This window comes from Amphibalanus amphitrite, unplaced genomic scaffold (assembly GCF_019059575.1).
Source record: "Amphibalanus amphitrite isolate SeventyFive unplaced genomic scaffold, NRLGWU_Aamphi_draft 000459F_arrow, whole genome shotgun sequence".
Lineage (NCBI taxonomy): Eukaryota > Metazoa > Arthropoda > Thecostraca > Balanomorpha > Balanidae > Amphibalanus > Amphibalanus amphitrite.
The window spans coordinates 291,975-319,019 of NW_024881953.1; the positions used below are offsets into that span (position 1 = coordinate 291,975).

Consider the following 27,045-nt stretch of genomic DNA (forward strand, 5'->3'; position numbering starts at 1 on the left):
AGCGATGGTGGTTACTGGTGGGACTGGGCTGGTGACGGGTGGGTGATCGGTGGTGATGGTTGGGATTGGAACGATTTCTGGGATGGTCACAGGGTTTAGTGGTGGAAGTCACATAATACAAACGATCACAGGGTTTAATGGTGGAAGTCACATAATCCATTGGGGTTGGCTCTGGACTAAGAATCATTTCTGGTATGACGAATGCAGCAATGTGCCGCGGGCTTAGACAGCGCGGCTGTGCGTTGAATTGCGGTCGGATATTCGTTGGGTTATCATCCCTCTTTAGCGAGATACTGGAGCGTTGTCCCCTCTTGTGCCGTCTGTAACATACGTGACATATCTTATGTGTTACGTGTCTCACGGGGCGTGTTGTGTCCCAGGTCGCCGGAGTGGTCCAAGATCAGCGAGTCCGAGCGGGAAAAGATCGGTCTGACGTTCGACAACGACGGAGAGTTCTGGTAAGTTGGCGCAGACCTGGCGGGGTACTGTGAGTTGACGAGGGCTACGGTTGCTGGCTTGCTGTGCCGGCGGGTTCAAAAGTACGAGAAGATGGGGGAAGAAGGGCGCTGTAAGTGTAGGGAATAGGGGTATGAGATGATCTCAAGGGACGGTGGACCATGCGCTAAAAGATAAGGAAATAATTACTGGGACCGATGCTTTCCTGTCGTTTCTTTAATGTAATCTGTACTAACTGATGCCCCGGATCAGACATTTGTTTTACTCTAAGCAATCGGAACTTCACTAATGCTCCGGGCGAAAGTCCAGAAACGCAGTCGTTTTTTGCTTATTCTGCTTCATTTGTTTTCCAGGATGACGTTCGACGACTTCGTGTCCAACTTCACGGACGTCTCGGTGTGCCAGCTGATCAACACGTCCTTCTTCTCCTTCTCCAAGACGTGGAAGGAGGAGCGCGAGTTTGGCCACTGGACGCCGGGGGTGCCGGGCCGGTCCCTGGACCGTGCCGGCGGCTGCCTCAACAACCGATCCACCTTCCTCAACAACCCGCAGGTGGGGCCCGCTGCACAGTACGCACTACGCAGTCAACGACTTGGAGGGCATTGGACCGTCTTTGCGTTCCACTGCCTGCAGTGTACAAATAATGTAATGCAGCTCTTCAGTCAAACATTCTTTTCCACATGTGGTAATGTTATGTAACGGTTTACACGTGCTGTCCTTGCTTTTCACGCTTAGCTCACAAGGTTGGTGACTACACATTCCTCGATCACTCCTCTATTATGTGACTGATACTCATTTTTGCTTATTTCAGTACCGTTTCGATGTGGAAGATGAAGTGGAGGAGGTCATTGTCCAGCTGAGTCAGAAGGATCAGCGGGAGAAGAAGCACGAGGGCGCGCTCAATCTCTGCATCGGCTTCCACATCATGAAGGTCTGTAGCTGTCTCCGGGTGATCAATTTCGAGCTCGATTTTGGCGTTAAATCGAGCGTAAAATTAAAGTTAAATGTAGTTTAGAAATAGTAATCTAACAGCAGATTGTATGGAAAATGTAATGTAGTAAATGTAGTGAAAAGCTTACTACAATCTTACTATGCTTACAGGGTGATTTTTAAATATTTCGTAAGATCTGGCTGCTATATCGACTGTCATTTGTTACACGTATGAGCTATTCCCTCTTCATGGTCTGCCGCGTTATCTGCACTCCATTGCTCAATGCTGAGTGGCCTATATTATTTGCGCTTTCCACTAGGTTTCCCGTAGCTTGTTGCCTGACATCCTCCCCCACCTTCCCTCAGGTGGAGGTGAACCGTCAGTATCGGGTGCACCGGATCCAGGAGTCGGCCGCCACATCCGACTACATACGGTCGCGCAGTATCTTCTGGCGCGATCAGCTGTCGCGCGGCCGCTATGTGCTCGTCCCCACCACGTTCTCACCGGGCGAGAACGGAGACTTCATGCTGCGGCTGTTCATGGGCAGCGATCCGCAGCTCAGGTCAGTGCTGGCACTTCGCATCTGGACATCATTTGTCTACGATTGTCTAATCATGTTGGCTTGTTTATTGGGACTTAGTGGCTGGCCGGAGTTTCAACTTTTGACAGTCAATCACAGCTGCAGCTTCGTCTCTGCAAAACTGTCCATTCACTTAACATGGGACACAGCAGGACCCTAATCAGTGAGAGACGTTCATCGCGCCGACAACTGCTAGCCGGATCGGGTCATATGGACTTCACAGCCGCCGTCTGTGGCCTCTGTCCAGCGCGCCTGACTTGCAAATGCTGCCGCCATTTGACCTACCCAACGTCACCTGCCCTGACCTGACCTGACCGCCCTCCCTCTGTGTTATAGGGAGCTGGTGAAGGAGCAGCCCAAGCCCAGCTGCTGGCCGTGCTTCACCCCCGCCAACGGAGTGGTGGTCGTCAAAGTAGTCAGCGGCACCGGACTCGAGAAACAGGACTCGCTCGGCTGTGAGTGCAGTCACCGAGCACCCAGCGCTGGCCGGGTGGCTTTTGGTAGCGGCGTACTGCACCAGTACGGGGGAATCTGGATTCTTTTGATGATTAATCTGATTAAACAAATTAAATATCCGAAACTTTCTTGGAATATTGGTAAACTGTTGTTCGTAAGCAATCAAATTTGATGCTGGCTGGCATTTTAAGTTGTGATAAACGTTTAAGTCCATCATTTAAAATGAGAGGGTTCCAGTTGATTAATTCAAACTAGCTGAGCGTACCTTTTTGTTGATGTAAGGTCTTCTATCAACAACCAGCCAGGCTGCACTTAGAAATGACGTTATATTTGTGACGCATCCCTGTGTTAGTTAGCGCCATGGCCATTGGTAACCGGTTGTGACAGCATCTGATCCGTCCCGTGACCCCTTACCTCGACCAGCGGCCGACCCTTACGTGATTATCCGCTGCGGGAAGACGAAGGTGCGCTCCCCTCCCGTCAAAGAGTCGCTCAACCCCACCTGGAACTGCAAGGCCATCTTCTACCGCACCGGCCTGACGCCCATCAAAATACAGGTACATGTGTGACTGTGGCGGTGTGATTAGCTAAGCTACCTGTTCTATTTGTTGCAGATACCACTAGCCTTGAGAACTCTGATGATGTATTTATATCTGTTTGATATCACTTGACTCTTAAAGGGACTATCCCACCTTTAACATGGGGTTTGAGTTGAGATAGCCAAGTTTGCGGCGAGGTTCAGAAACCACTATCTATCTAGGTTGCAACCCCCGCGGCCTCTTGGTGTTGAAGAAATTCGTTCCCTTCATTTGAAAATGGGCCTTGCGCAAGGCCCTATCTTCAACATGGAGCGACCGTTAGTGTGACGTCACCTCGTTTAGTCATTCTGATTTAAATGGGTTTGTTCGTTGAAAAATCGCTTAAAACTTGGTCTGAACTTTGTTGTGGTGCCTACAGAGTAAAAAGAATCAGCTTTATGACAGTAATGTGGCCTGGGGAAGGAGGTAATTTTGGGCTGTGACGTCACATATTTGAAAGTTTGTGTTTGGAATATGGGAAGCCTAAGATGTTTAATGAAAAATAAATGCCAGAACCGTGTTCCTGGTCATCCAATCTTTAAAGTCGGGCACAATTTAACTGGTTTTAACAACATTTTAGAAGGTGGGATAGTTCCTTTAATCTCTGATAGTGTGTTTCGGGTGTATGGATAAGCTTGCCTTGTCTGCGCAGTGGTCGCTGCCATTAGCGTTTAAGGGTGCTATCCGTTGACATACCCCGCTTTCTGCTCTAACTTATCCGCAGGTATGGAACAGCTGCCTGCTCAAGGACAAGTTCATGGGCCAGGCCACTCTACGGGCGGATAACTCTCCGGGTAACGTGACCGAGTTCGAGCTGAACCTGTTCGGAAAGACGCGGGCGGAGGCCAACGAGCGGCGGCCGGGAAAGCTGACGGTGGAGGTGGTGGCCGACGCCGACATGGCAGCGGTCTGAGGTGGGGTCCTGGAGAGGAGATACTGCGGACGCGGAACTGGGGTCTAGTGTCACAACTGGTCGGGGTTCGGGACTGGAGAGGTCACACTGAACACCGGTGGAAGCCGGAAGGATGACATTCACCGGAGCGACACCTATTAGCGGCTGGCAGCCGTGGGACGGTGCAGGGAGGGTGTCTCATCGACATAAGAACTTAGTGCCGCCGAGCGGTGGGTGCATCCCTGCGTCCCGGTGATGGCAGTGTTCTGACGTGAACTCGCGCGCAGTCGGGGTTCGGGTGTGGATTTATGCGGCTCGGTGCGTGCTCTACAAGACTGCTTGTGCCTTGCCACAAAATACTGCTGCCTTTTGGCTCTAGTGTGATGTGCTGTATTTTATCTATTGAACTGTTTTATGCGTGTTCGGAGTGGGTTTGTTCAGTGGCAATGGTGATTTATGCAGTTTATATAGCTAGTATATAGAACTTTTGGAGCTTTTCAATCATGACTCAGCACATTTATACATGTGTGAACTATTATATCGCTAGTTCGCAGTTGACTGTCGTGTTTATTGCTATCTGTAGATCATCGCTATGGAATGGTTGTGCGCAGACCAAACTATTCGCCCTCTAATTCGTGACAGATCGCTCGTCAGAGGTGTTTGCGGGTCCTCTTAAAGTATTTGCACACGAGGCTGTTAAAGCTAGGACTTGTGGCTGGAATGGAATGGAAGCTGTCATTTTATATGAGTGATACCGATTTTAAACATAGTGACGTATTTTACCTCGCCTGGCTTTATATGAAAATAGGGTAGCAATGAACATCACATTTCATATTATCCCAAGCGCATATAGCTATTACGGGGACTCTAATCCACATCTGAGTGAGCTCTCAGTCTATTTGACTCTTTAGTGCCGTGAGAGTGAGTTTTGATCTGCAGTTTTCTTTAGAACCTGATGCTTTTTTCGCGTGCGCTGCTTCGTGTCCGTAGATGTTTACCACTCCACATTTGGTGCCAGCGGTAAAGGCTAGTTTTGCCATTTGTACCGCCGTCATGTTATTCTTCGCGAATACTTGTGAGCTACTCGGCCAGAGATCCTAACCTTCGGCTGCTCTACATTATTATTAGTCACCACGTTACCTACGCTACGCTCTGTATCACCAGATTCAGATCTCATTCCTTTACGGCCGCTGTCGGCCCTTTGCAGTGCTGTCCTGTCGTGTTGCTGTGCACTGTTGGCCGCTGTGCGCCTTTATTCACTCTCTCTGGGAATCATAGCGCGCCCGCGGCTCAGAGCTCAGAGCTCAGAGCGGTAGTTTTATACCGCCCGGCGCGGCGAGACGCGAGTGTGATCGTGGCACTGTGTTGCAGGTGCTTTGCGGGAATGTTTATTTACATAATAAAGCCGCCGTGTGCCACTGTGGACGGAAGTTTTTCCGCATAGATTACAGACGGACACCATAAAGAATAGATCGATAATGGCTCCCATCGATCGGAAATTCATCGTGCCCTGCGCGGCAGTGGCAGAAAACCCGCCGGGCAGGCAGACAACGCCTGTGCGAAGCTCTCGAAACTATTAGTAAAGTAATCTTGCTCGAAAGAGACGCAACAGTGGACTGGGGAAAACCCAGAGTACGAGCGCGCCATTATCTGTTCTCTTTATTGTTATGCATGATGTTTGTAAGGTAAACGAACCCCCTTACGAGCTACTAACTAGCATATTTTACCTCCAAAAAGGCAAACAGAACGCTGAAAGTGCCGTCTCGGCATTGCTCTTCAAGGAGTTGAACATTAAGCATGTTGACCTAGCACCACAGCTGGGGTAAAAGACGATAAAATGGCACTTCGTCTGCCTTGAATGCTCCAGGTCCAGATAGCCTTCACTACTACCGCGGGCCCATTGCCAAATCCATACGAAGTCCTGAATCACTGTCTTTAGCGTGCAACCTTCCCATGTCACTCGGCTTTTGTAAACACCTAAACGCCCGCGACCAACGATAGGATGTTGCATCTCTCGCTGCACTAGGCTTTCAAACAGGATAAGGAACAGGGACACCCATGGCAAATCTCACGTAGTTACCATGCATGTGCCATCCGTTAACCATTCCCCAAGGCCCAAAGATTGATTCATCTCTCATTTGCGCACATCTGTTACTTATATTACAATAAACAGAATGTACGACCAACTACTAAATTTAATACTCAGTATAAATCAGCTAATACGTAACAAAATTGGGAGGGGCCATTCGTACACGCGCGCACTCATGCACGCTCACGCACGCATACGCCAGCATTCGGCTCACTGCAGACCACTCGCCTCATAAAAATTACACGATGCCTCTCCTCACAGACAGTGGCAGCGAGACGAAGCCTAGCGTCCGGCCCGCACCTCAGCAGAGCCGGTCAGTCCAGGTCGCCGGCTCTCGCCCCGACCTAGACCGCAGTGCCGGCGGCGACCGCAGCTAAAACGAAGCTGCCTCTCGTTAAAATCACTCATCATCCGACCAACGCCAGCCAATCTGATGTACAGTTCAGGAGGGACAGAGTCAGAAGAAAATACGCATAGTTATGCCAGAAGGCACTTGTAATGAAAGGAGCAATTCATCCCTGGTTGCGATCACAGAATCGGCCCCGAAGAATGAGACAGAAACTAACAGCAAAGTGTAGCAAAAGTAACGGACAACGAAGACATTGAAGTTCAACAATTTACATGATTTGATCAGAACAACATATGACCATTTCACCGCGAGGGTGAATAAGAACTGCAGGGTTTGCTTTGAGCACTTGTTAAAGCTCAGGCAATATCAACAAGCGCGCAGCGAGGACAGGCGGGTGGCTCGCACCAGGGTCGGACTCAGACCGGACCGGGCCGGGCCGGAACGGGCACGGTCCTCACTTTGGCACTGGTCGGCGCGGCAGCGGCGGCACGGCGGCCGGACGGAGGTCCCCTGTCGGCCTCACCGGGTCGCGGCGCCGGCGCCCGAACGCGCCGATAGCCGCACTGCAGGACGCACCACGAGACGCCAGGGGGCGCACCGGGCGTGGCGCACAGTCCGCCGGTCGCCCGTTCGGTGTCTGTGCGGCGCGCGGGGCAGCGGCTCGGCGCGGAGTCCCTGGCCGCCCGCTATCACTGCACAAGTCACTGGCGGCGTCACTGTCACTGGGTCACTCGTCACTCGGTCGAGAGGTCTTTGAGCAGCGCTGATCGCGCGTTTTTCAGCTTGTCTAGCCGCTTCTGGAGGTGGCTGTTGGTGGTTTCCAGCTCGTCCACTCGAGTTATTGATTCCCGGAGCTGGGGAAACAAGCAAAGCGTTACACACTAATTCCATATTCAGCATGCCGACACGCTACACAGACACCTCGGCGGCTTTATAACTTTGAGACGTTTAGAGTGACGGAATTAAAGCCAAAGGCACACGACAACGGAACATTTTTAGATTAAATTCCGTTGTTGGCATAACCTGATGAAGCGATATGAAAGCACGCCACACTAAAGAAGCGATCAACACAAGACCCCCGGCGGAGACCGTGGTATGAAGCAGGCACGTCGTCTGCATTGCTGTAGCATCTGTTGGAGGCCATGACAGCGACAAGAACAACACAGGCATTGGACCAAAGCCTCACGATTCATGGTAGTGCCTGAAAACTGAGAATGGTTAGCCGAAATACGCACTTCAGGAGCTTGAGCTACGCCTTACACATGGTCACTGCACTCGGTGAATTAGCTAACTACTTAAATCAGACCTGCGGCTAAAAAACAATCGTTTCATTGAGGCTGCTTCTGTCTTGCTCATTAGCTTTGATAGCTGTCTTCAGACCAGTGTTATATCTAATGCTAGCTAGGGCTACTCCAGCTACATTTCAGCAACACACCACTCGGGTCAAACCCTACAGCACGCCCCGTCTGTAGCTGGTGTAAGCCTCGCGGAGGTAGCTGAAACGGACATCACACACTGCAGACGAATCACGCTAACCAGGCAGCTTCACACACGGACCAAACGCGGCGGGTCAGCACGGGACTGCAGGCACCAAGCGTCGGGTCGGGTCACGCTGCCGTGTCGGTCACGACGTCACACACACCCAGTCACCGTGTGACGGCGGTTAGAGCCGACGCAGCCGCTGCTGGCGCTCCATCGTCTTCTTGGCACTGTCCAGCTCGTCCACCTGCTGCTGGGCCTCGCGCAGCTGGACGAGACACGCACACATATGACACGCCGTACAACCGAACAGGGTACCGGTCCCCAGTCAGCAGTCACACGGGCCCATCCACCGTGCGCCAGTCCCAGTCAACAGGCATACGACCCCAATACGACCAACAAGACTCCCGTCTCAGCCAGCAGTCAGTCATATTGACCCAGTAATTGCTCTTATCCCGGCGTCAAGTCATACGGCACCAGTATAACCATCAGGTTCCCGCCACCTCACCACCACCATTCATGCACCAGTCTGACACACCATCCAACACAGCCGCTCAGTTACACCAAGCAAGGCCCAGCTCCCGTCATTAACAGTTCCCACCTTTTAGTCTCACAACTGCAGACGGAACCAAGACATGGTACCAATACCCGGAGCAAACAAGACAGTTTCCCCACTCACCATTCGTGCGGTCCCACCAGCCCCTCATCAGTTATAGGTAACTGTGCCGGACAGAATATTCCTCCTGTCAGCCACAGTTTTCCACCATCCAGCCCCATCGCGCCTCCCCATGCCATATTCGTAACCCAAAACTCAACACATTCTGTACCCATCATCACACCCACACCTGCACCCACACCCACCGGACTACTCCCCACACCCGGGCGTCGTCCGTACCTCTCTCTGCAGTTTGCGCTTCTCCCCTTTGAGCTCCTCCTCTGCCTTCTCGGCCGTCTCGGCGGCCGCCTTGTACCGCGCCACCTGATTCTCTAGCCGCTGAACCTGCAGAGGGGACGCAGCGAGCGGTCAGCGGGGCGGGACAGCGCACAGTGCGGGGGCAGTGTGCGGGCAGGGAAAGGGAGCAGCGACAGCAGGCATAGACACAGCGGTGGGCGGAGGTTCCAACGACAGGGCAAGTCACACGAACAGGTCATATCAATGATTAAAGCCAGCTATCAAGGCAAGAAGATCATCTGTTTTTATCAGCTCTAGGCAAAAATTTTGGAGATCACTAACCACAATCTCCAGAGACCAGGCGGCTGGATATGATGTTAGAGTAAGCCTGGCCTACCGTCATCTATGCCAACAGCAATATAACCTAAGGCCAGTCACCAGTTCACCCTTCATACACCATCCTGCTGCGAACTAGAATACGTGAAAAAGTGAACACATTCTAGTCTGGTAAGTGGGCCATGGGGTCACCACTTGACACAATCTGCCTGTCAGAGCAGTGAGGAGAATCTCCCTCTAAAAGTGATTTCACTGATCTGTATTCACTCTCACGTCAATGACGCGGTATGCACCGGTCACTCACCGCCGTCTGCAGGTTGGTGATGTCCTGGTCGGCCTTCTGCAGCTTGAACCGGTACTCGCCCACCTGTCGGGCCACCTCGCGCTGCACCTGGTCAGACTCGGCGCCGCCGCCGGAGCCCGAGATGCGCGCGCGGGCGCTCATGTGCCGCTCCTCCTCGAGCTCCAGTTTCAGTCGGCGCAGCTGGTCCTCCAGCTCGTTCTTCTCCTCACCCAGCCGCCGCAGCCGGCTGTCTGTGGTGGGAAGGAAAGGAAATGTGTCAGATATACCCTAACCGCGTCCCACACAGCCACCACAGCCGGCTGTCTGTGGTGGGTGATGGAGGGAGTCGTCAGATATCTCATAGTCGCGGGTGATCCTCACCCAGCTGCCGCAGCCGGTTGCCTCTAGTGGTTATGGAGTAGGGGCCGACAGAGGTCTCCTACTTGTAGCCATAGGGGAGTGATGAGCGTCCGTGAATCAGGCAGACTACGAGCGGATAAAACTATCAGCAGTAGGAATATAAAAAATGATTTACATCCGGGTGACCGCCTTCACCTCATTTGGTGGCCGTGGGGTGCTACAAAATCCTCCTTGCCTAGAGAATACATACGCGCCTCCCTGCCTACCCCGCATGCGCCACCTCTCCCTGTCTCCCAAAGGTTCCCCTGACTTTCCTTGTCTACGGCAAGTATATCATGCCCTCCCGCCTATGACGCATATCTCATACCACAACTCTGCTTACCGAGTGTGCCGCCGCCGGCCTTTTCGAGCAGCTGGGCGGCGTTCTGTGAGACGAGCGCCTTCTGCGGCCGCTGTGTGTCCGGAGACGACTCTGACTCCGAGTCCTCCTCGTCGCCCACCAGCACCAGGCCGTTCTCCTGAGAGTCAGAGTCACAGTCAGTATAGAGTCAGAGTCCTGGTCACCGACCAGCACCAGGCCGATCTGGGGGGTCAGGATGAGAGTCTGCTAGCTATAACTATCAGCCTGTTCCCCCGAGGCACGGTCAGTTGTCACAGTGAAAGTCTTCGAAAGGAGCTCGTGCCGGTATCATTCACAATCTGCCAATTAACTTCTTTCCAATTCAGCAGTCGTGAAGTCTGTTGCAGGGACTGAGCGCAGTAAGCAATTCAATCCATTGTGTCAACAACAAAAGGGAGCAATTTATACAAAAGTTAACAACTAGAACATTGTGACAGATGGAGGTAATGCAATAGAACGTCGCCCAGAACGCAGTGCGACGGTACAGTTCACATGTGACTTAGGCACTACGAACAATGTTTTAACAATCAAGAATCTTGTTTGAGGTTCACTCTTCACTTCACCTACATGCAGTACAAATCAGTAACTAATCACGATTTGTCAGAACACCGACATCCACTTACCGCAATAAGTTTGTCTCGTTCTTCTAGTAGCTTTTTACAGCATTCGTAATCCTCCTTTAGCCTATTCGATACCCGTTTTAGCTGTTCGTGTTCGCTACATCGTGTTCGGTGCTCCCGCTGTGGGAAAGAGAGTACAGGTTAGTACGTGACTGTAGCCTTATGACTATGATTGATACAAAGACACTACATAATATGACATCTTTTTAGACAGCGATAATCCACTTTTCAGAACAGAGAGCGAGCAAAGCAACAAATAAAACCCGCGATTCCCAGACACTATAAACACATACCATGGCTATGGCCTCCTCAGTTACCAATGCATTGCATTGAACATTTTCACATTTCTACTGCAATATCTTCTACATCTACATGATCTTCCCAGCGCGGGGCGTCAGCTCAAGTGGCCACAATAAGCGGCTGGATTTATTATACGAGGATTTATTAAGCGGATTCTACTGTAGTCCTTGTTCGCCATGTGTTGTTACCTGCAGCTGTGTATGGGACTCCTGCATCTCCTCCAGCTTGTCCTTGAGCAGCTCCACCTGGTAGCTCAGCGTCGACTTGTCGTTGTCCAGCTGCGCAGACGTCACCATCGTCTTCCGCAGCTTCTCCTCCAGCTCACGCAGCTCATGCTGAAGTGGGACGGACACAAAACAGTCAGCTCGGTGGCGGCAAACCATACCGGCATGCCCTTCGGACATACTTGGCATCCTTACCATAGCGATCGGTACGACACTCTGGCACACATCACATGACAATAGAACTCTCCGCTCAGCTCACCTGACCAACGGTTTGAGGTTTACAGTTGCTTAACCAGAACCGTTTAGATCAGTCTCACACTGACCCCCATCACAAGCCCCTCCCCGTCATGGACAGAGTCCCGCCCTGACACCGCCGTCCCACTGACCCGCACGTCTCGCAGGTGGAAGCTGCCGGAGGGCGTGGAGGTGCCGTCCTCTGCCGAATCCTCGCTGGCCCTCCGACCACTGGAGGCGGCGCTGGGTCCGCGCGGGGCTCGGGCGGAGGCGACCGACAGCGCGGGCCGTGGAGACACATCTAAGGGAGAAGAGGAGGGACACGGTCAGACTGACCACAGAGACACGTCTGAGGAGCACATAGATATGGTTAGAGATGGCCGACAGCCGCGGAGACATCTGCGGAGCAGAAGAGAGCAGAGACATGGTTAGAGACGGTCGACGGTGCGGGGTGCGGAGACACATCTGAGGGGGGAGGAGCAGAGACGTGGTCATTGGTCACGGAAAGTGACAGTGCAGGCCGCGGAGACGGACACATCTGATGTGCAGAGGAGCACATAGACGGCTACAGAGACAGTCAGTCAGAGACGGCTGCAGCCTGAAGAGAATGACAGGAGGTACAGGCATAAAGAGCACAAGAGTCAAGGACCATGGTCACAAGAAGTCGCGCACCAGACAGAACTAGACAGAGCTAGACATAGGTACTAGACAGAACAGTTAAAACGGCCATTCACAACACTAAAAATGCGCCTGTAATATGATGTGCTGCCTGTAAAGACGAGCAAAATAGCTTGCATTCATTGCGGACTTAAGACAAAAAGCCGGTCCTACCGGATTCTGTTTAGCTCACTTGCCAAATTGGGCCTTGTCAGCCTCTATGCCAGCTGCATATCCACGTTTATGCAAGACCACAAGTGCGACCTATGCCGTCACAACCCAGCGCATAACGCAGAACAGCGACGGTTGTGCGTCGTGCGGCCTGTTCCGTCAGAGAGCGGACGACCCACAGCTGGGCCTGTGTCACCGCTAATACAGCACTATCGGCGATACATGGAGCGGAAATCCGCGACACGCGCAGGTTGGGCCAGGTCGGGAACACTTGCAGCGGAGAGGGATAACGGGCGGGAGAACAACGCACCGACTAAGACAGAGAGAGGGGCCAATGGCTGACAACAGACGTCATCTAATACGACGGCGAACACGGCAAACGGATAATCTTTAGGCTCATATTTCAGTGCTGACCTCCGGCAGGAGGTACAATTATGGGGCTTCCCGAAAGCAATACGATACAGTCATAGAATGAAACAAAGGAGCAAGCCAGTGACCCCTAGGTCAGAAACATTAATTTTTTCGTACACTCCACAGCCCATATTGCCTTCCAAAGAAAACTCATTTCAAGTCATGGATGGAGGCTTTCAGGAGGACCGAGTGCGTGCCGTTATGGTTTCCGGCTCCGTAGCTCTGGCGACAGGTCTGAGAAGTATGTAGCTACCGGTTATCGGTCAGACCTTCCCAATGGCGCATGCCTGAGGACGCCATCGGTAATGAGACGGGTAGCCACCAATAGCGCCAATCGCCAGCCCCTTCCAGGACCTATTACAGCCGTGAACCGAGCGGTTAGGTATCCCTGAGAGCCCTCTGTTTATCGGCGGCTTCCAGCCATGCGGACTGAGCGGAGCTCTTTGGATGCCTGGCAGCAGCGCCGGGCTGGGCCGCTCTCTGGCACGGAGCCACGGCGGCGGTTTTTATCGGTTGATGATGATTCTCCGCAGCACCAGCACACGGACGGAGTGCGGCCGGCCCGGGCTGATCAGCGGTACCGCGGCGGAAAGAGACGCAGCGCGGCCGACAGCGACAGATCACCGGGCGACGGACGACCGGCGGGGGGCCAGAGTGTGGGTCACAACACCGGGGACGGGGGATTCGGCGGCCTAGTCCTCCGGTGCTCTATGCTTGACCGGAATATCATCGAACTGCTCTATTATACTGTCAAGTGTCACCTGACAATGAATCAACGGCATAAATCATACGACTTTTCACAATCTTGTGACGTTATCGGACATCGGCCCCTCCCTGCTTTGCCAGAGGTGAACGCTGCCACCGCAGAGTTCTCAGTTCAAACACATCAAAGCGTCGCCACTGGCCCGGCGTTTTAGTGGCGATATCGTCTATCTATAGCGCTGATACTGCACTATCAGAGAGGCTAGGACCGCGGCGGGCCCCCGGCAGAGCGGCGGCGCGATACGAGGAACCGAGAAAATGGCCGCCGACCGTCTCAGAACAACCCCAGGCCATCTTCTAGTGTTACAATTATATACTTCATTAGTGGAATGATGTGCTAAACAATGAAATATATTAAAAAGACGACGAAGGCGAAAACACCACACCAGAGCATGATGAACCGCGGTTAACCAGTCAGGCTTCTGAACTAGAAAAAAAAACCTTCCCACAAACCTTATAAATACTCATCAACATTTACTTGGTACACAAATTAATCATCGAACTTCAGCTCTACGGCAGCTCTATAATTCGTTGCACCCAGTGACGGGGTGGAATCTGAGATCTCTCTCCATTCCTACCGGGCCAACGGCTTACGGCACAGCTCAACGTATGCCGCCCCACACAGCCAACCCTCGGGCACGTGCTGCCAGTGAGTGACAGGTCACCGAGCGACAGTGACAGGGCGCCGGATGACGGGCCGGTGACAGTGACTGACACGGGTGACGGACGTGCTCGGTCGGAGCAACGCCGACCGCCGTGAGGGACCGCGACAGGCCAAATGACAATGGAAGGTTGGACGATGGGGGCCAGGGTCCGGTCAGACCGGACAGCGATTACTGTGGATAGGTCAGACCGATGCTAGCGGTTATGACTCAGTCAAACTGGTCAGTGTTAGGGGCTGTGACTCAGACGGGCCAGCCAGTCATCTGTGGCACTCTCAGACCGTCCGGAAAGAGCGCGCTGTATGTGGTCCGCCGCGAGGCGTGCCCGATACAGCACATGGGAGCGTGTCGTCTGACAGTGCGACACCTGCCCGCCGGGACAGCCCGGACCCGGTGGGAGGCCGCCGCGGGACGGAGATCGGACGGTGCACGGAGTACGAACACCGGTGCGGGACGGACTCCAGCCGAGCCGCAGCCGCTCCGCTCAGACACAGACCCGTGAGAAAGCACCGGCCCGCCGCGCCGGGTCGCGATATCAGTCAGACAGACCGGTGAATTCGTGGCTCTGAGACGTGATGGCAGCTGAAATGCACGCTGAAAACTATCACGCTGCAAAAAGGGGTGACGTCACGCGGCCTCTCGGCGAATGACGTCACTGACGGGGCGGACCAGCCATGGCCGGACCGGTTTGGAGGGAGCGGACGGTCCGGCTGCGGGCACTGGATACCGGCACCCGATATTTTCGGTACGGGTGAGTAATAGCACAGGTTACGTGAGCTACCAGCAGCGTCCTTTACGGAATACCAATGCCATTTGAAGCTGTGTAGGGCTAAAATCGATCTGTATCAACTAGAGGTGGAAATGAATATTAGTCATTAGGTCAAAAATTAGTCGACTAACGTTAGTCAAGCGCTTTTTTAGTCAGTCAAAAGTCAGTCAACCAAAATGTTTGTTAGTCATTAGTCAGTCATTAGTCAATGATTTTGTTGCATATTAGTCGACTAATTTGTCGTGTTTCGTGAGGTGACTTAACCCTCGCATGTGTAGGGGGGTCGGATTGACCCCCCATGGTTTTTCGCGAATAACTCGCGCAAAAAGCAGTCGATCGCGACAAAACTTTCAGTACGCTGGAGTTGATCAATTTTACACCTACTCTTAAAATTTCATGACCCCGACCCAAATGACCTTTGCACTGTGACCTGATTATCGAGACCATGTTCGGCCGGAATCGCGGTTTGGCGTATGTCAGCTCACATGATCCGCGCGTTTCCAGTCTTTTTGTGATTATAAACGTCCAAACGTGTGAAATGATGTTTGTCCCACGCATTACGGTGGGTGTCAAGGTCACCTGAAGATCAGGTCAGGTCATTGACCTTTGATGACCTCGGTTCACTTTTTTGAATTTTACATGTTTCTAGGGTAGTTTTTCGGGCTGATTTCGAATTTGGCATTCATTTCAACATTTACGAAGTTTTAGTGCCTTCGTAACATGTTACGACGCCGTCAGTGGTAGTTGACACCTACTATGGATAGCCGGCAGGACGCCTACTGGTCGACCTGACCTGACCCGACCTGGCCTAAATGCATGAAAAAATCATCTGTGATCAAAACTAACATGAAATTCGTGATCAGCACCCCGAAAACCCCATAACAGCTTCATTTTACGAAATTCTATCAGGTCCCGATTTTCCCGACGTTTGGGTCATTGACCTGACCTGGAAGGTCAACCAATGATCTAGGACCTTAAAATTGGGTATCATCGGCTTCCTCTCGTCACGGGCAGCACGCTCGTTTTTTTCCGCGAAGCTCTAGCTTGATCAGGGGCTGAACAGCAGGGGGGGGGGTTTCAATCGCCCCCCCCCCCCCACACACACACACACGTTAGACGCTGGCAAACGCCGCACACATGCGGTTAACCCGCGCCCCACTGGGGTCGCCGGCCGAACGCGCTCGACTGGAGGGGGTAAATTTTACCCCCCTCCCCCTGTTATCTCCCGAACCAGGCGTCGTAGCGGCCGACAAGATATTTTGCGCTCGCTTCGCATCGCGTTGGCCATGAAATAATTAGGGAGAAAATTTGGGATCGATTGATGTTTTTCAGTGTCGATCAGACGTCTAGACTCTAGAAGCTTAGATATTCGCGAAAAAAACTTGCTTTACTTGTAAATTCCGAAATTTAGTCAAATATTAGTCAAAATCGAGAAAAATGGCGTTAGTCATTCATTAGTCAGTCAAGCTTTTTGAGACGACAGATTAGTCAGTCAAAAGTCAGTCAACCAAAATTGTCATTAGTCATTAGTCAGTCATTAGTCAAGATTTTGGAAAACGTTAGTCATTTCCATCTCTAGTATCAACGCCCCCTATTAGATGAGGTGCTGCTGAGTTACCGTGAGCGAGCATAAACCAGCAATGGCATGTTACGCGGCCACGAACTGAGCATAATGCCTACCAGATTGAAGAAAGAAAAAGAGGAATTCAACGAAGTCAAACCACAGAAAGCCAAGCGTATCCCATGCACCCATTCCATCCTCAGACCTCACTCCTCATCTTATCTATTACAAACCTTCCACTCATCCCTATCCATTGTCATTTATTCCTCTGGCATTGCTCACCTGAGAAGTCGTCGAGCTTCTCGCCATTCTGTTCTGCCTCGCGCTGCTGCCGCTCCAGTTCGCGCATACGAATCTCCCGAGCCTCGGCGCGGGCCTGGCGCCGCGCAGCCAGCCGTGCCTCCGACTGAAACAGAGAGGGACGGGCAGGTCAAATCAGGTCAGGTCAGGTCGGATCAGGAAGAGCAACGGAGTTGGTAGTCGAGCAGGGTCAGGGGCAGGGACATAGAGTTATTATCCTAAGCATCTAATAAGTGCACCGAAAAATGTGATACAAGACGGACGTTATGTGATAGAAATGGCACCAGATAAGACAGCATTGAGCGAATGAGACACCCTCTCACATGACAGGGTCACCAGTAATCACACCGCATCACTAGCAGGTGTTCCGTCGACGGGTGTACCAAAAATCGATCGGCCTGTGACCTCGGCCTCTGTCCCGCCCCTTCCGACACGGACCGAGCCTCTCCCGCGGGGACAGAGTGAGAGGGACGGTGGGGGCGTCCATCCATCGCCACCGTCTGACATATAACAACGCCCCGTCCCCACCGGCCTCCGTACAGACATCCGCCCGTCTCCGACGGCCTGTGGAGACACCCAGTCGTGAATCAACGTACACAGGCGGCAGACAAATTGAGGCTGAGTACGAAGCGTGCCGGCGACCTCGCTGCATCACTGCAGCTAAAAAAAAAAAAAACGTACAGCAGGCGAGCGATAGCATAAAGGTGAATTGTCTCTTTTCACTTGTTCTATAACGAGGCACTACTCCATCCCTTCGACCTCTCATGTGTGCTGCTTGCTTTGGGTGACACTGACATCCAACTGTCCCCTGTACCGTGAACCGCAGTTGTCCCCTACCATCCCCTCAGTACGCCGTAAACCACCCAGCTCCCGCTAATGACACCGGACGTAGCACCACCGTGCCGAGCCGTGCCGCTTTCATCCAACAGGAAACGACCGACCCCGACCGGAACGGACGACCGAACCCACCGACCTAACGGCCGACCTGCCGAGCGGCTGATCGGGCGGTTTCGTACGGCGTGCCGCAGCGACGTGCTGTGGTGAGAAGAACTGAACGGCAAAGACCGGTCGTGCTTTATAGTGGCAGGGATATCCCACCAGCAAAACTGTCTGCGTGCCCCGTCATAGTAGACATGCCCGGTCTCGCTATACATGCTCTGGTGGGACGGACTGGTCTGTTCACTGTGTAATGAATATCTGTAGACTCGCCATGCAGGCGCGCTGTTTCCCGGGTCCCGACCAGACGCGCCGTCCCGTTCTGCGTGCTCCGCCACGGCAGACGTGCCCGGTCACGCCGGACGTGCCGGCGCGCTGTTTGTCGAGTCAGAGGTGCAAAATTCCACCAGACTCTGTGTCCGTGTGGCCGTCCGAACGGTAGGCCGAAAGGCACACAGCGATGAGACGCCGCCGTCTGACCTCAGATAATTCCATGTCTGAGCCAGTTTGGTCTGAGACTGTCTGTCATTGACTACATGCCAGTCCCGTGAGCGCCAGCTAACGTCTGGCACAGCTGCAGGGCATACCTGAGCGACACACATGAGAAGAGGCGAACCTGAGAGCTGAAAGGACGGAAAGTCCGAGACTTTACTGCAGTCCGACCCAGTGAATCTGGGGGAAGGCAGCAGCAATTACAGGTGAGCCCGCAACATGCATGGAGCGTTCGCGAGCCGTGCAGATAGGTCGTTCACAGCGGCTGACAGTGACACTCGACCACCGCTCTATCGGGGACCAATAGAGCGGTCCGGTAGCTGCGCCCTCCACCCACAGTCAACAGAGGCGCACGTCAGTCTGCTTACACAGCGCTCCATCAGTCCACGCAGGGCCGCCCATATGAGCCGCAGCGATCCACGGGCTGACGTGCTGCAAATTTCCCGGCCGACAGACAGATCGCTACTTATTAGGGCGGTGTGGAATCTCCCCGACGTGGCATAAAAATACCTGATGATATGCTTGAAAAAGCTCGTGATGCCCCTTGTATGCTGGATGCGCGAGGCATGCAGTCAACGTCTGCCCTTTTCGGGTCATCTACGAGGAAGGGTCAGAGGGACCATGAGAAGGCAGATGTGAACGCAAGGATGGGTCGCAGCGACCATGAGAAAGTAAATGCGAACAATCATTAATGGATTCACTCATGTACGCAGTTGAACCTTGGCCATGGCAAGGCCACTTGTCGGTATCTGAAATGGCCACCTGTCTGCTGACCAATATCGATCAGGTGATGCCAGTCAGCTGACTAACGTATCAAAAGGTGAGAGACAGCTGACAGCAACCCTTCCCGGGCAAACTTTCACATCACCACTCAAAAACTTGGATAGGAGTGGCAGCAAAAGAGCTGCATTCGGATGTGAGATCATTCAGACTTCGGTCTAAGGAGGATCAAAGTAATGCATAAAGCTTCTCTGTTTAGCAACTGGATAAGCAGAACTCTTGTCTGCACAATCGATCACAACAAAAACTAAACTTAGCGGTTCGTCGGCACCACTGGGAGTCCTGGTTCACACAATCCCACGTCCGGTCCGGGCAGTTTGGTCAGCTGGACGGCCGGCTAGTCGGTCCGTGACCCCGTGCCGAGCGGTTCGTGACCCTCACCGTTACCGGCGACCTCGCCGGCAGGCCAGTGTCCCAAAATTTCTCAGTTAGGGTGGGAAGTGACATCCAAATCAAAATAATATTCCACTCTCACCTCCAATTTTCCACAGCAATTTTTCACTACCTATTTTCCAATAAAAAGCATCTGCATGTACCTTCTACCTCCCTCCATAGTTTATTCAATTATCTAGTATAAAGCAGCTCCCACATCTTCCAACATCCACAGATAAATTGTTGATCCCTGTTTTGCGCTCTTTTTTGTGTGCCTCTTACTGACATTTTTCCACTCTCACAGCCCCTTTGTAGTGATGAATATTCCCCTCCGACACCCAAGCCGAAATATAATTTTGGGACACTGCGGCAGGCAGTCCGTGTTCTTCCCACCCGTTGTGGTCACCTCATCAGACCCAGCGACCGGCAGCCGCTGATGGCGGACATCGCACAGGTTCGACACAGGGCAGTCGACAGGAGGTTTCAGGAGCGTTAGTTGCGCTGTGACGCATTCAGCGACCGATTGACGGTTCTGAGTCAATGTGGGTTATGCCGTTATGATGTAGCATAAGTCGATAATGATGTAGGCAAACTTTGTATACTTGTACGCCTTGAAACGATTTGCATGTAAACATTAGAGCTGACCAATAGTCGTCCGTTCTGTTTCCAGTGGCATTTAGGGAATGCTGACATAAAACGTCGAGGACGAACTGAACCGGCAGCACTATACAGCTGTCTCTATGGGACAGCTAGCAGCAGCGTGCCTCAAACTCAGCCGATCGGCATTCAAATCTCCACCGCAGAGCCTAGCAGCCCAGTCCGGCGGACAGGCGTGAAAATCAGAGCGTGGGAACATCGTCACTTCCCTTCTCTTTCCACGTTGGAACAAAGGCCTCATCAACATAAACACTGCCCCAGAAGGCAAAGCCAGCCACCAGTTTCGGCCGATATGACGAAGGGAGGGAGGACTCACAGCATTCAGTCTTTTCTAAATATCAACGGCGAGTTTGCTCAAAGAAACACTGTTATTCTTAGTACCGTTGCACATAGCCCCACAAGACAATCAGAATGCCTTTGTCATATTGGACAATCCTATAAGGCAGGATTGTTCCCTTCAGACCCATGCCGTCAGTTAGCCAGCTCATCGGCGCTGACCTGTGAAGGGCGGGGGAGGACCGGAGACGGAAAAAAGATCACCAGTGCGCCAGCTGCGGGTCGCACAGTGTCCTAAACACTGCAGGGGGTGACAAGAACCAGGCCTGACCGCAGACGGCTGAAGGCCGACCGACCCACCACGGCCTTCGATGATTGTGGACTGAGCTACCCAGCTGGGAGACCTAGCGGCAGGCACCGATATAGCATTAGTATTTAGTTGCTACTATGTCTGGATCAGCAGCAGCACCCCCAGCTGAACACGGAGCGACGGTGCAGGGAGATTAAGAAGACTGCACCCAACTCTGGGAAGTGGGAAATGGGCAACTCCAATGACAAATTCTTGCCACAAAGTATTGTGAATTCGTCTTCATTACTCAAATTGTTACCCGCTGATCTCTGACATCCCTCCCTAACTTGACGACGGCAGGTCGTCTGCCCGCCCTCGGGCGTCCCGTGACCGTATGTTCCCTTCTGCCTGTCAGTCGCCCTCTGCGCTGACCCGGACAGTCACGCCGGCCACGTGACCCGTGACGTCACCGGTGGGTGACAGCTGCGTGACTCAGCCAGTCTGACGGCACCCACCACGTGATTCATCATCGCAGACGTGTCGGCCGGCCACCCTCGCGTCGGATGCACAGGAAACAGACCTCCCATTAAACTCGCTATAACCAGGCATGGAGTAAACAACTGTCTTCCAGAGACGCGATGAATGCAGCTGAATGGTGAGCCTGCTCGCCGTTGCAAAAGTTCACCCATTCAAACATCTGTGCCCACAGAAGGAATTTTAGCAGTCGGAAAGAAAGAAAGGTGTCGCGTCATGACTTCCGTCGATGACACGAGTGTTATGTAAGATCTCATGACTCCAAAAGGAGTTGCAACCGTTTGTCAGCGTAGCATGACGGCGGCAAGTAGCTGCAAATCGTCCAACATCACCATACCGTCACACATACTCAACGCAACGGTCTACTCCATTTTCCCGGTAAATAAGAGGTGACAGGTAAGCGGAACATGGACAGTTGTTTGAATATCTGGACCGGCCCAGCTCTCGGCGCTTTGAACTGGTTTAGTTATGTTGAACACTTTAAAGAATTGCTTGATGCGTGCCGTCAGGTGATTTTGCAAAGCTCATGGCCACCCCGTTCTGAAACCGCCAGCGCCGCCGCACCCGCATGAACCCGTATCGCTACCACCCCGTCCGACCCCGCCCCGGATGGGTGTGCCCCGCCCGACTCGTCCCACTTACGTCGGCGTGCACTTGCGACATGACCTCGAGGACGGCGTCGGGCCGCGGCGTGCCGGCCGCCTCTCCGTGGCCGCTGATGCTCCGTCTCAGCCGCGGCGGGCCGTCCAGCAGGTCCATACTGCTGCGCCGCGAGCTGACGTCCGACACCGCCGCAGACGGAGACGTAGGCACCGCCGACGTCGAAGGCGATGTCGGAATCGCCGTCTTCGAGGGCGATAGGGTGACCTGGGGCAGAGCGGCCTCCTTCACAGCCGCCTCTTCGACTGCCGGTGATGCTGGCTGCTCGGCTGGAGGGCTGGTGACCGCCGGGGAGTCGGAGGTGGTAGAAGACTCCGCTGCCACAGTAGGGTCTGCCGGAGCAGGAGTCGGTGCAGGAACATCGACGGTCTCCTGCTGCGTCAGCGGAGGTCGCTCGGGACAGTCCTCGATCGTCGGGTGCTGCACCAGGGGCGGTCGCAGTACCGACGTGTCCTCTAGTGTCTCCTGCTCGGTCAGCGGGGGCCGCTCAGTGGAGTCCTGGATGGTATCATGTTGTGTCAGCGGAGGCCGGTCGGTGGACTCCTGTATTGTGTCATGCTGTGTCAGAGGTGGTCGCTCAGTTGAATCCTGTATGGTGTCATGTTGTGTCAAGGGTGGCCGGTCGGTTGAATCTTGTATGGTGTCACTCTGGGTCAATTTGGGACGCGTCGTTGATGCGTCCTCTGCCACAACTGGTTTAGGCGCGTTTTCTATTGCTTCCGAACCTTGAAGTCGGGCCGAAGCAGCATTGGCATTTGTCTTGTCCGAGTCGGGAAGCTGTGACGATTCGGGAGAATTGCTGACTGGCTGGCCGACCACCTCAGCTGCCTTGACGTTAGCAGTTTCCCCGGAGTTTCCAGTAGCCGCAGAGACTTCCGAAGATGCAGAGTCCGCGGTTTCCGGTACCCGAGGAGGGCTAGTTGTAGATTGCTTCGCTTTCAAATCGTCCGCTTCTTTCTTGGCAGCTATCTTTTTCGTTCCTGACCCCTTGTCTTTCGCAAGCGAGATCTTTGTTTTCTTCTCCTTTTTCGTTGCTCCTGTCTGGCCAGCCACTGACGCCTTCTTTTCAGGAACCGTCTTCGTTGCAGGGACAGCGTTGCTCTTCTTTTTCGCGGTTGGTGTAGAGGACCTTGCCGCAGGTTCGCTCTTGTCCACCTGCTGCTTGGCGCTCTTGGCCCTGGCTTTTCTAGCGGAGGAGTCCTCGCCGCGGGTGGAGACGGTGGTGGACCCGCTGGATACGGAGAGGGGCAGCGAGTCCCTCCTGTCCACAGGACTGGCGGCCGCACCCCGACCCCTATCAGCTCCGGCCGCGCCGCTCCGTTTACCGGTGCGTGTTGACCGAGCCGTCGAGGAGCCCACCGATGATGCTGACGCGTTGCTCTCGATGGACGCCTCCTTACAGAGCTGCGTCTTCAGCCGCGACTTGGCCGGGTTCTGGAGTGGCCGCGTCGGCGTGCTGGACCGGCTACCGGACCCCTCAGCTGTGGGCTGTTTTGCCAGAGTGGATTTCGCCTTTGCCGGACCGTTCCTATTGGCAGCGGAATCCAACAGTTTCTTGGCTGCTTGGGATGCCAGCGACTTTTTCGCCTTGGCGGCAGAGGCCTTCGTTCCAGCTGTGAGCCGACTCGAGACTTTGGTATTGGTCTTGTTAGTTTTCGAATGTGCAGAGTCATCACTAACTGTCTGGTCGGACGGCTGGGCAGCGGCCTTTTTCACACTGTCACTGGCTTTTTCAGTCGCCTGTTCAGCTGAAGCAGGCTTTAGTTCACGCTCGTCAGCCTCTTTCACAACAGCCTCAGCTACAAGACTGACTGACGTCGGCTCTTCCGGATTATTTTTCTTCTTCTTTTTGCGTTTCTTCTTTTTCTCCTTGGGCTTGCCATCCAGGTCATCGGCCGTATCTTCAGTGCCGGTCTCGAGCAGCACACCGTCACTATCCGTCACGGACGTCCCACCTGTCGCCGCCGTTTCCGGCGTCACGGTCGGCCCCTCTGTCACGCCGCTCCCACACTCTGCCTCCATCGCACACGGTCCATCCGCGGCCACCGCATCGCCCGCCTCGCCCACGCCGCCCACCTGTGCACTTTCCACAGTCACACTCCCAGCGTCGGGCGCATGACGGCCGCTCTGCCCACTATTCACACTGTCCGCCTCCGCGTGCTCTCGCCGGAGCGGCTCCGGCTGCGGCGCCGGCTCGGCGGCCGAGCCCGGCCGATCCGGATGGCCGGGGCCGGTACTATCGGCCTCCGCCGCCCCGCCGCCGCCGCTCTGAAGGTCACCGGACGGCCGCTCCACAGCCGCCGGCTCCTGGCCGGTCCGCGCCGCTCCAGACGCACTCTCCTGATCCTGAGCGACTGCTGTGGGTTGTGACGGCTCCTGAGGTACTGGTGTGGCGGAATCCTGTTCCTGTGTGGGTGCAGTCGGTTCCTCGACTCCAGCCATGAGCCACTTCTCGTTGACTGCCTCCACAGTCTCCTGAGCCTCCTGGGCCGCTGCAGCTTGAAGCTCCTGCTCATCGATAGCTGCTGAGGGCTCCAGCTGCTCCTGTGACACTCCAGTCGCAGTGTCCTGCTCCTGCACACTCTCCGACGGTGACTGACCCTGCTCCTCAGTTCCAGGAGGGCTCTCCTCTCCCTGAACGGCGGTGCTCGCGGCTGAGACTGCCGACGGCGACGGCAGCTGCCCCTCACCACCGTCCTGGGTCGCGCCTCCGGCGGTCTGAGGTGAGGTGTCGTCCGGTGTCGCCCCGACCTCTGGAGGCGCTGCACCGTCGGCACCGTCCCCTGCTGCCGGCTTAGCACATTCCGGGACCGGGTCCGTGACTGGAGCGACCGGCTCCGCCCCCGCCGCGGCGCCGGCGCCGCCCGCACTCCGGTCCGGCTCGTGCACGTCCACCAGCACGCCACTGTCCACAGAGGTTAGTGACGCGTGCTCGCCGGGCTCGACAGCCGCCGGCGACGGTGACGCCGGCGGAGCGGCCTCACCCGCACTCTCCTGCTCGGCCCCCGCATCGTGCTTGAAGGCGTGTGCCACCCGAGAGAAGATTTTCTTCATGTTGCGCTACCAGGGTGGCTGCGCGGACCACCCAGGCGCAGTGAGACGGACGGTCGCGAAAGACGCACACACTGACGCTGGCACCGGCCTCCGCCCAGTCGGGCGCGGTCGGCGTTTTTTACAGCACCCCGCCGGGTGAGCACTGACACACCTTTTTGCACGGCGCACCGCACTGCACCGCGCACCCCCGCCGACGCCCGGCGTCACACTCACTCGGGACACCGGCCGTCCCGTGTCAGCTTTGGTCACAATCGCGGCGGCACTGAGCGGCGCCTCCTCCCACGCGCGGCGCCGGCTGGCCGCCCAGCTGTCCGCCGCCGGCCGCGTCACGCCTCTCACTGGTCCGGCCGCGGCACTGGCGGCGCGGCAGAGCGCGCCACACTCGCCGCGTGGCGCCGCCACCAGCCGAGCCGCCGCGCCAGCCCCGCCTGTGTTAGCACACGCGCGCTCGCAGACAGACAGACAGACAGACGCACGGGAGGTGACAGACAAGTTCCGCACACCGCTGCAGCTGCAGCCAGTCCGATGAGCAGTATCACACCCGATACGGCAATACGCAACGCACAACTGCACACCACCCGAAACGAAAACAATAATGTTTCCCGACCGGCACTGGGATGCTCCCAGGACCCTCACCCACCAGCTGACTGGGCTTACACCGGTGCGTTTGCCCCGTGTAGGGCCTCCCACAGCTGTGCACGGCCGGTGTCCCGGATGGCGCGACCGCCAGGACAGCACATAAGGCGCGTGCACGACTCGATGGTGGCCCGCGCGAGTCCGTCGGGTCGCCGCAGCTGCCGGTTGGTGAGTTTTGAGTCGCGACTCCTGAGTCAGTTGCTGAATCATCGCGACTGTAGTCCGGTGAGTTTTGACTCCAGAGTCCATCGCTGAGTCATTGTGGCTGCCGTCTGGTGAGTCTCCACTCCCAGTCCATCGTCCGACGGCCGCACCGTCACCGCGACGGTCGGCGTGCCGGCTACGTCGGCCGCGCGGCCGGCGACTCCGCCCTTCCGATCAAGGCCGTTCTACAGAGAGACGGGCCGCCGTCGGGCCGCGCACGGTCGGACTCGGCGCCGACCGGCCGGCCCAGAAGGTCGGTCACGAAACCCGCCGTCTGCAGGCGCGGGCGGCGCCCCACCAGCCGGCGTATCCGTCCATCTAAGGAGGGCGGACACCGGCGCAAATGGATAGCTGACATTCTTCTGTTTGTTATTTAATTTGGGACTACACCATCGAATGAGTGGGTCCCTGAATAACAATTACATTGCTATAAGAGCATATATTTTTGGATTAGGATGGGATTACCTCGTCAAAATACGAGTTTCCCGTCCAACAGCACGCGTTTGTCAGCAGAATCAAAAAACAGTCGGACTCTATTATGCATTAAACACAATGAAAAACGCAGCCTTTTCCGGAGCACAGAGATCGCACACGGCAGCACTGGTATTAGATCTAGGGCCTCCCCACCAGACGAACGGGGACATTCCACGGACCACAATCTAAGGGAAATAAAACGTTGAAAAAAAAAACACAAAACAGACTTCACATACAGACCCCCGGACAAACCCACGACGACTACAGGCAGGATGTCCCGCAGATAAAGTTCCGCCATGAGGTCACGGTGACATCAGCACGGTAAGTGACCGGCAGAACCGAACCCGCCTGACCGGCACTCCTCAGAATGGCGTGACGCCGACACGGGTGGTCTCATCGGCTGCCCAATGGTGGCACAGGTACTCGTGATAATTGACATTGTCAACGCCTGCTGATCCTGTGAAGCGATTTTTGGAAAAAAAAACGGCAAAACTGGATATCTCTTTTTACTTTAATGTGGTAAATGTGGGACGATGGGAAGGGAATAGGCACACAACATTTTAAGCTCAGTCGTAATAAGCTTATTAAGAGTTCATTTATGATGAGAATTCAACCAACCGTCAAATGTTATCAAAACACCACGGCTGCACACACAAATGTAGGAAGCCGTTCAAACTTCAAGGGCGAAAAGGACGCAACAGTGCGCACTGCGTAGCACTTGGCACAAACGCCGCATATTCGGAGTCGTTTTTGCGCCGATGTTGCGATACAGATCCAACTGAACCCCAACGTACGGTGGCAGGGTCAAGGACAGGGTAGGGGCGGAGATGAGCGGGGCGGGAGCGAGGGAAGGGGCAGAGGCAGGGGCGGGGGCGGGGACCGCTGACGTTGGCCGACATAGGCGCCGTCACCACCGCGCACGCAGAATC

At 54.7% G+C, this 27,045-nt stretch overlaps 2 protein-coding genes across 6 annotated transcripts in view; one reads left to right on the forward strand and one right to left on the reverse strand.

The window, feature by feature from the left end:
- LOC122391874 (calpain-5-like) overlaps positions 1-5,316 on the forward strand; it is a 30,200-nt gene extending 24,884 nt beyond the window's left edge. For both annotated transcript variants that reach the window (XM_043386182.1, XM_043386183.1), the window contains 7 exons: positions 381-458; positions 810-1,008; positions 1,268-1,387; positions 1,753-1,949; positions 2,304-2,422; positions 2,847-2,980; positions 3,726-5,316. In XM_043386182.1, the coding sequence (XP_043242117.1) occupies positions 381-458; positions 810-1,008; positions 1,268-1,387; positions 1,753-1,949; positions 2,304-2,422; positions 2,847-2,980; positions 3,726-3,914 (1,036 nt within the window). In that variant the 3' untranslated portion in view covers positions 3,915-5,316. The remainder of the gene's footprint in view (positions 1-380; positions 459-809; positions 1,009-1,267; positions 1,388-1,752; positions 1,950-2,303; positions 2,423-2,846; positions 2,981-3,725) is intronic.
- A 714-nt stretch (positions 5,317-6,030) lies between these two features.
- Positions 6,031-25,214, reverse strand: LOC122391870 (flocculation protein FLO11-like). Of its 4 annotated transcripts, none has more exons than XM_043386175.1 (10): positions 21,731-25,214; positions 16,735-16,858; positions 11,612-11,760; positions 11,190-11,336; positions 10,705-10,821; positions 10,064-10,199; positions 9,343-9,572; positions 8,706-8,810; positions 8,490-8,530; positions 6,031-7,185 (listed from the first exon to the last, which is right to left on the reverse strand). In XM_043386175.1, exons 1-10 carry the CDS (start codon positions 24,800-24,802, stop codon positions 7,170-7,172), a joined length of 4,137 nt encoding a protein of 1,378 aa, XP_043242110.1. In that variant the 5' UTR covers positions 24,803-25,214; the 3' UTR covers positions 6,031-7,169. The 4 variants fall into 4 exon arrangements, with proteins under 4 accessions (XP_043242110.1, XP_043242107.1, XP_043242109.1 ...); XM_043386174.1 differs by lacking the exon at positions 8,490-8,530 and adding an exon at positions 7,982-8,078 and having other exon boundaries at positions 7,120-7,185; XM_043386173.1 differs by lacking the exon at positions 8,490-8,530 and adding an exon at positions 7,974-8,078 and having other exon boundaries at positions 7,120-7,185.
- Positions 25,215-27,045: the final 1,831 nt, after the last annotated feature.

Bases quoted from the DNA above. Each gene is read 5' to 3' on its own strand.
- LOC122391870 (XM_043386172.1), bottom strand. From the start codon at position 24,802: ATGAAGAAAATCTTCTCTCGGGTGGCACACGCCTTCAAGCACGATGCG. The intron at 16,859-21,730 runs GTAAGTGGGACG...TCTCTGTTTCAG, and splicing joins TGTCGCAAGTGCACGCCGAC to TCGGAGGCACGGCTGGCTGC. The intron at 7,186-8,705 runs GTACGGACGACG...TTGTTTCCCCAG, and splicing joins AGCGCAAACTGCAGAGAGAG to CTCCGGGAATCAATAACTCG.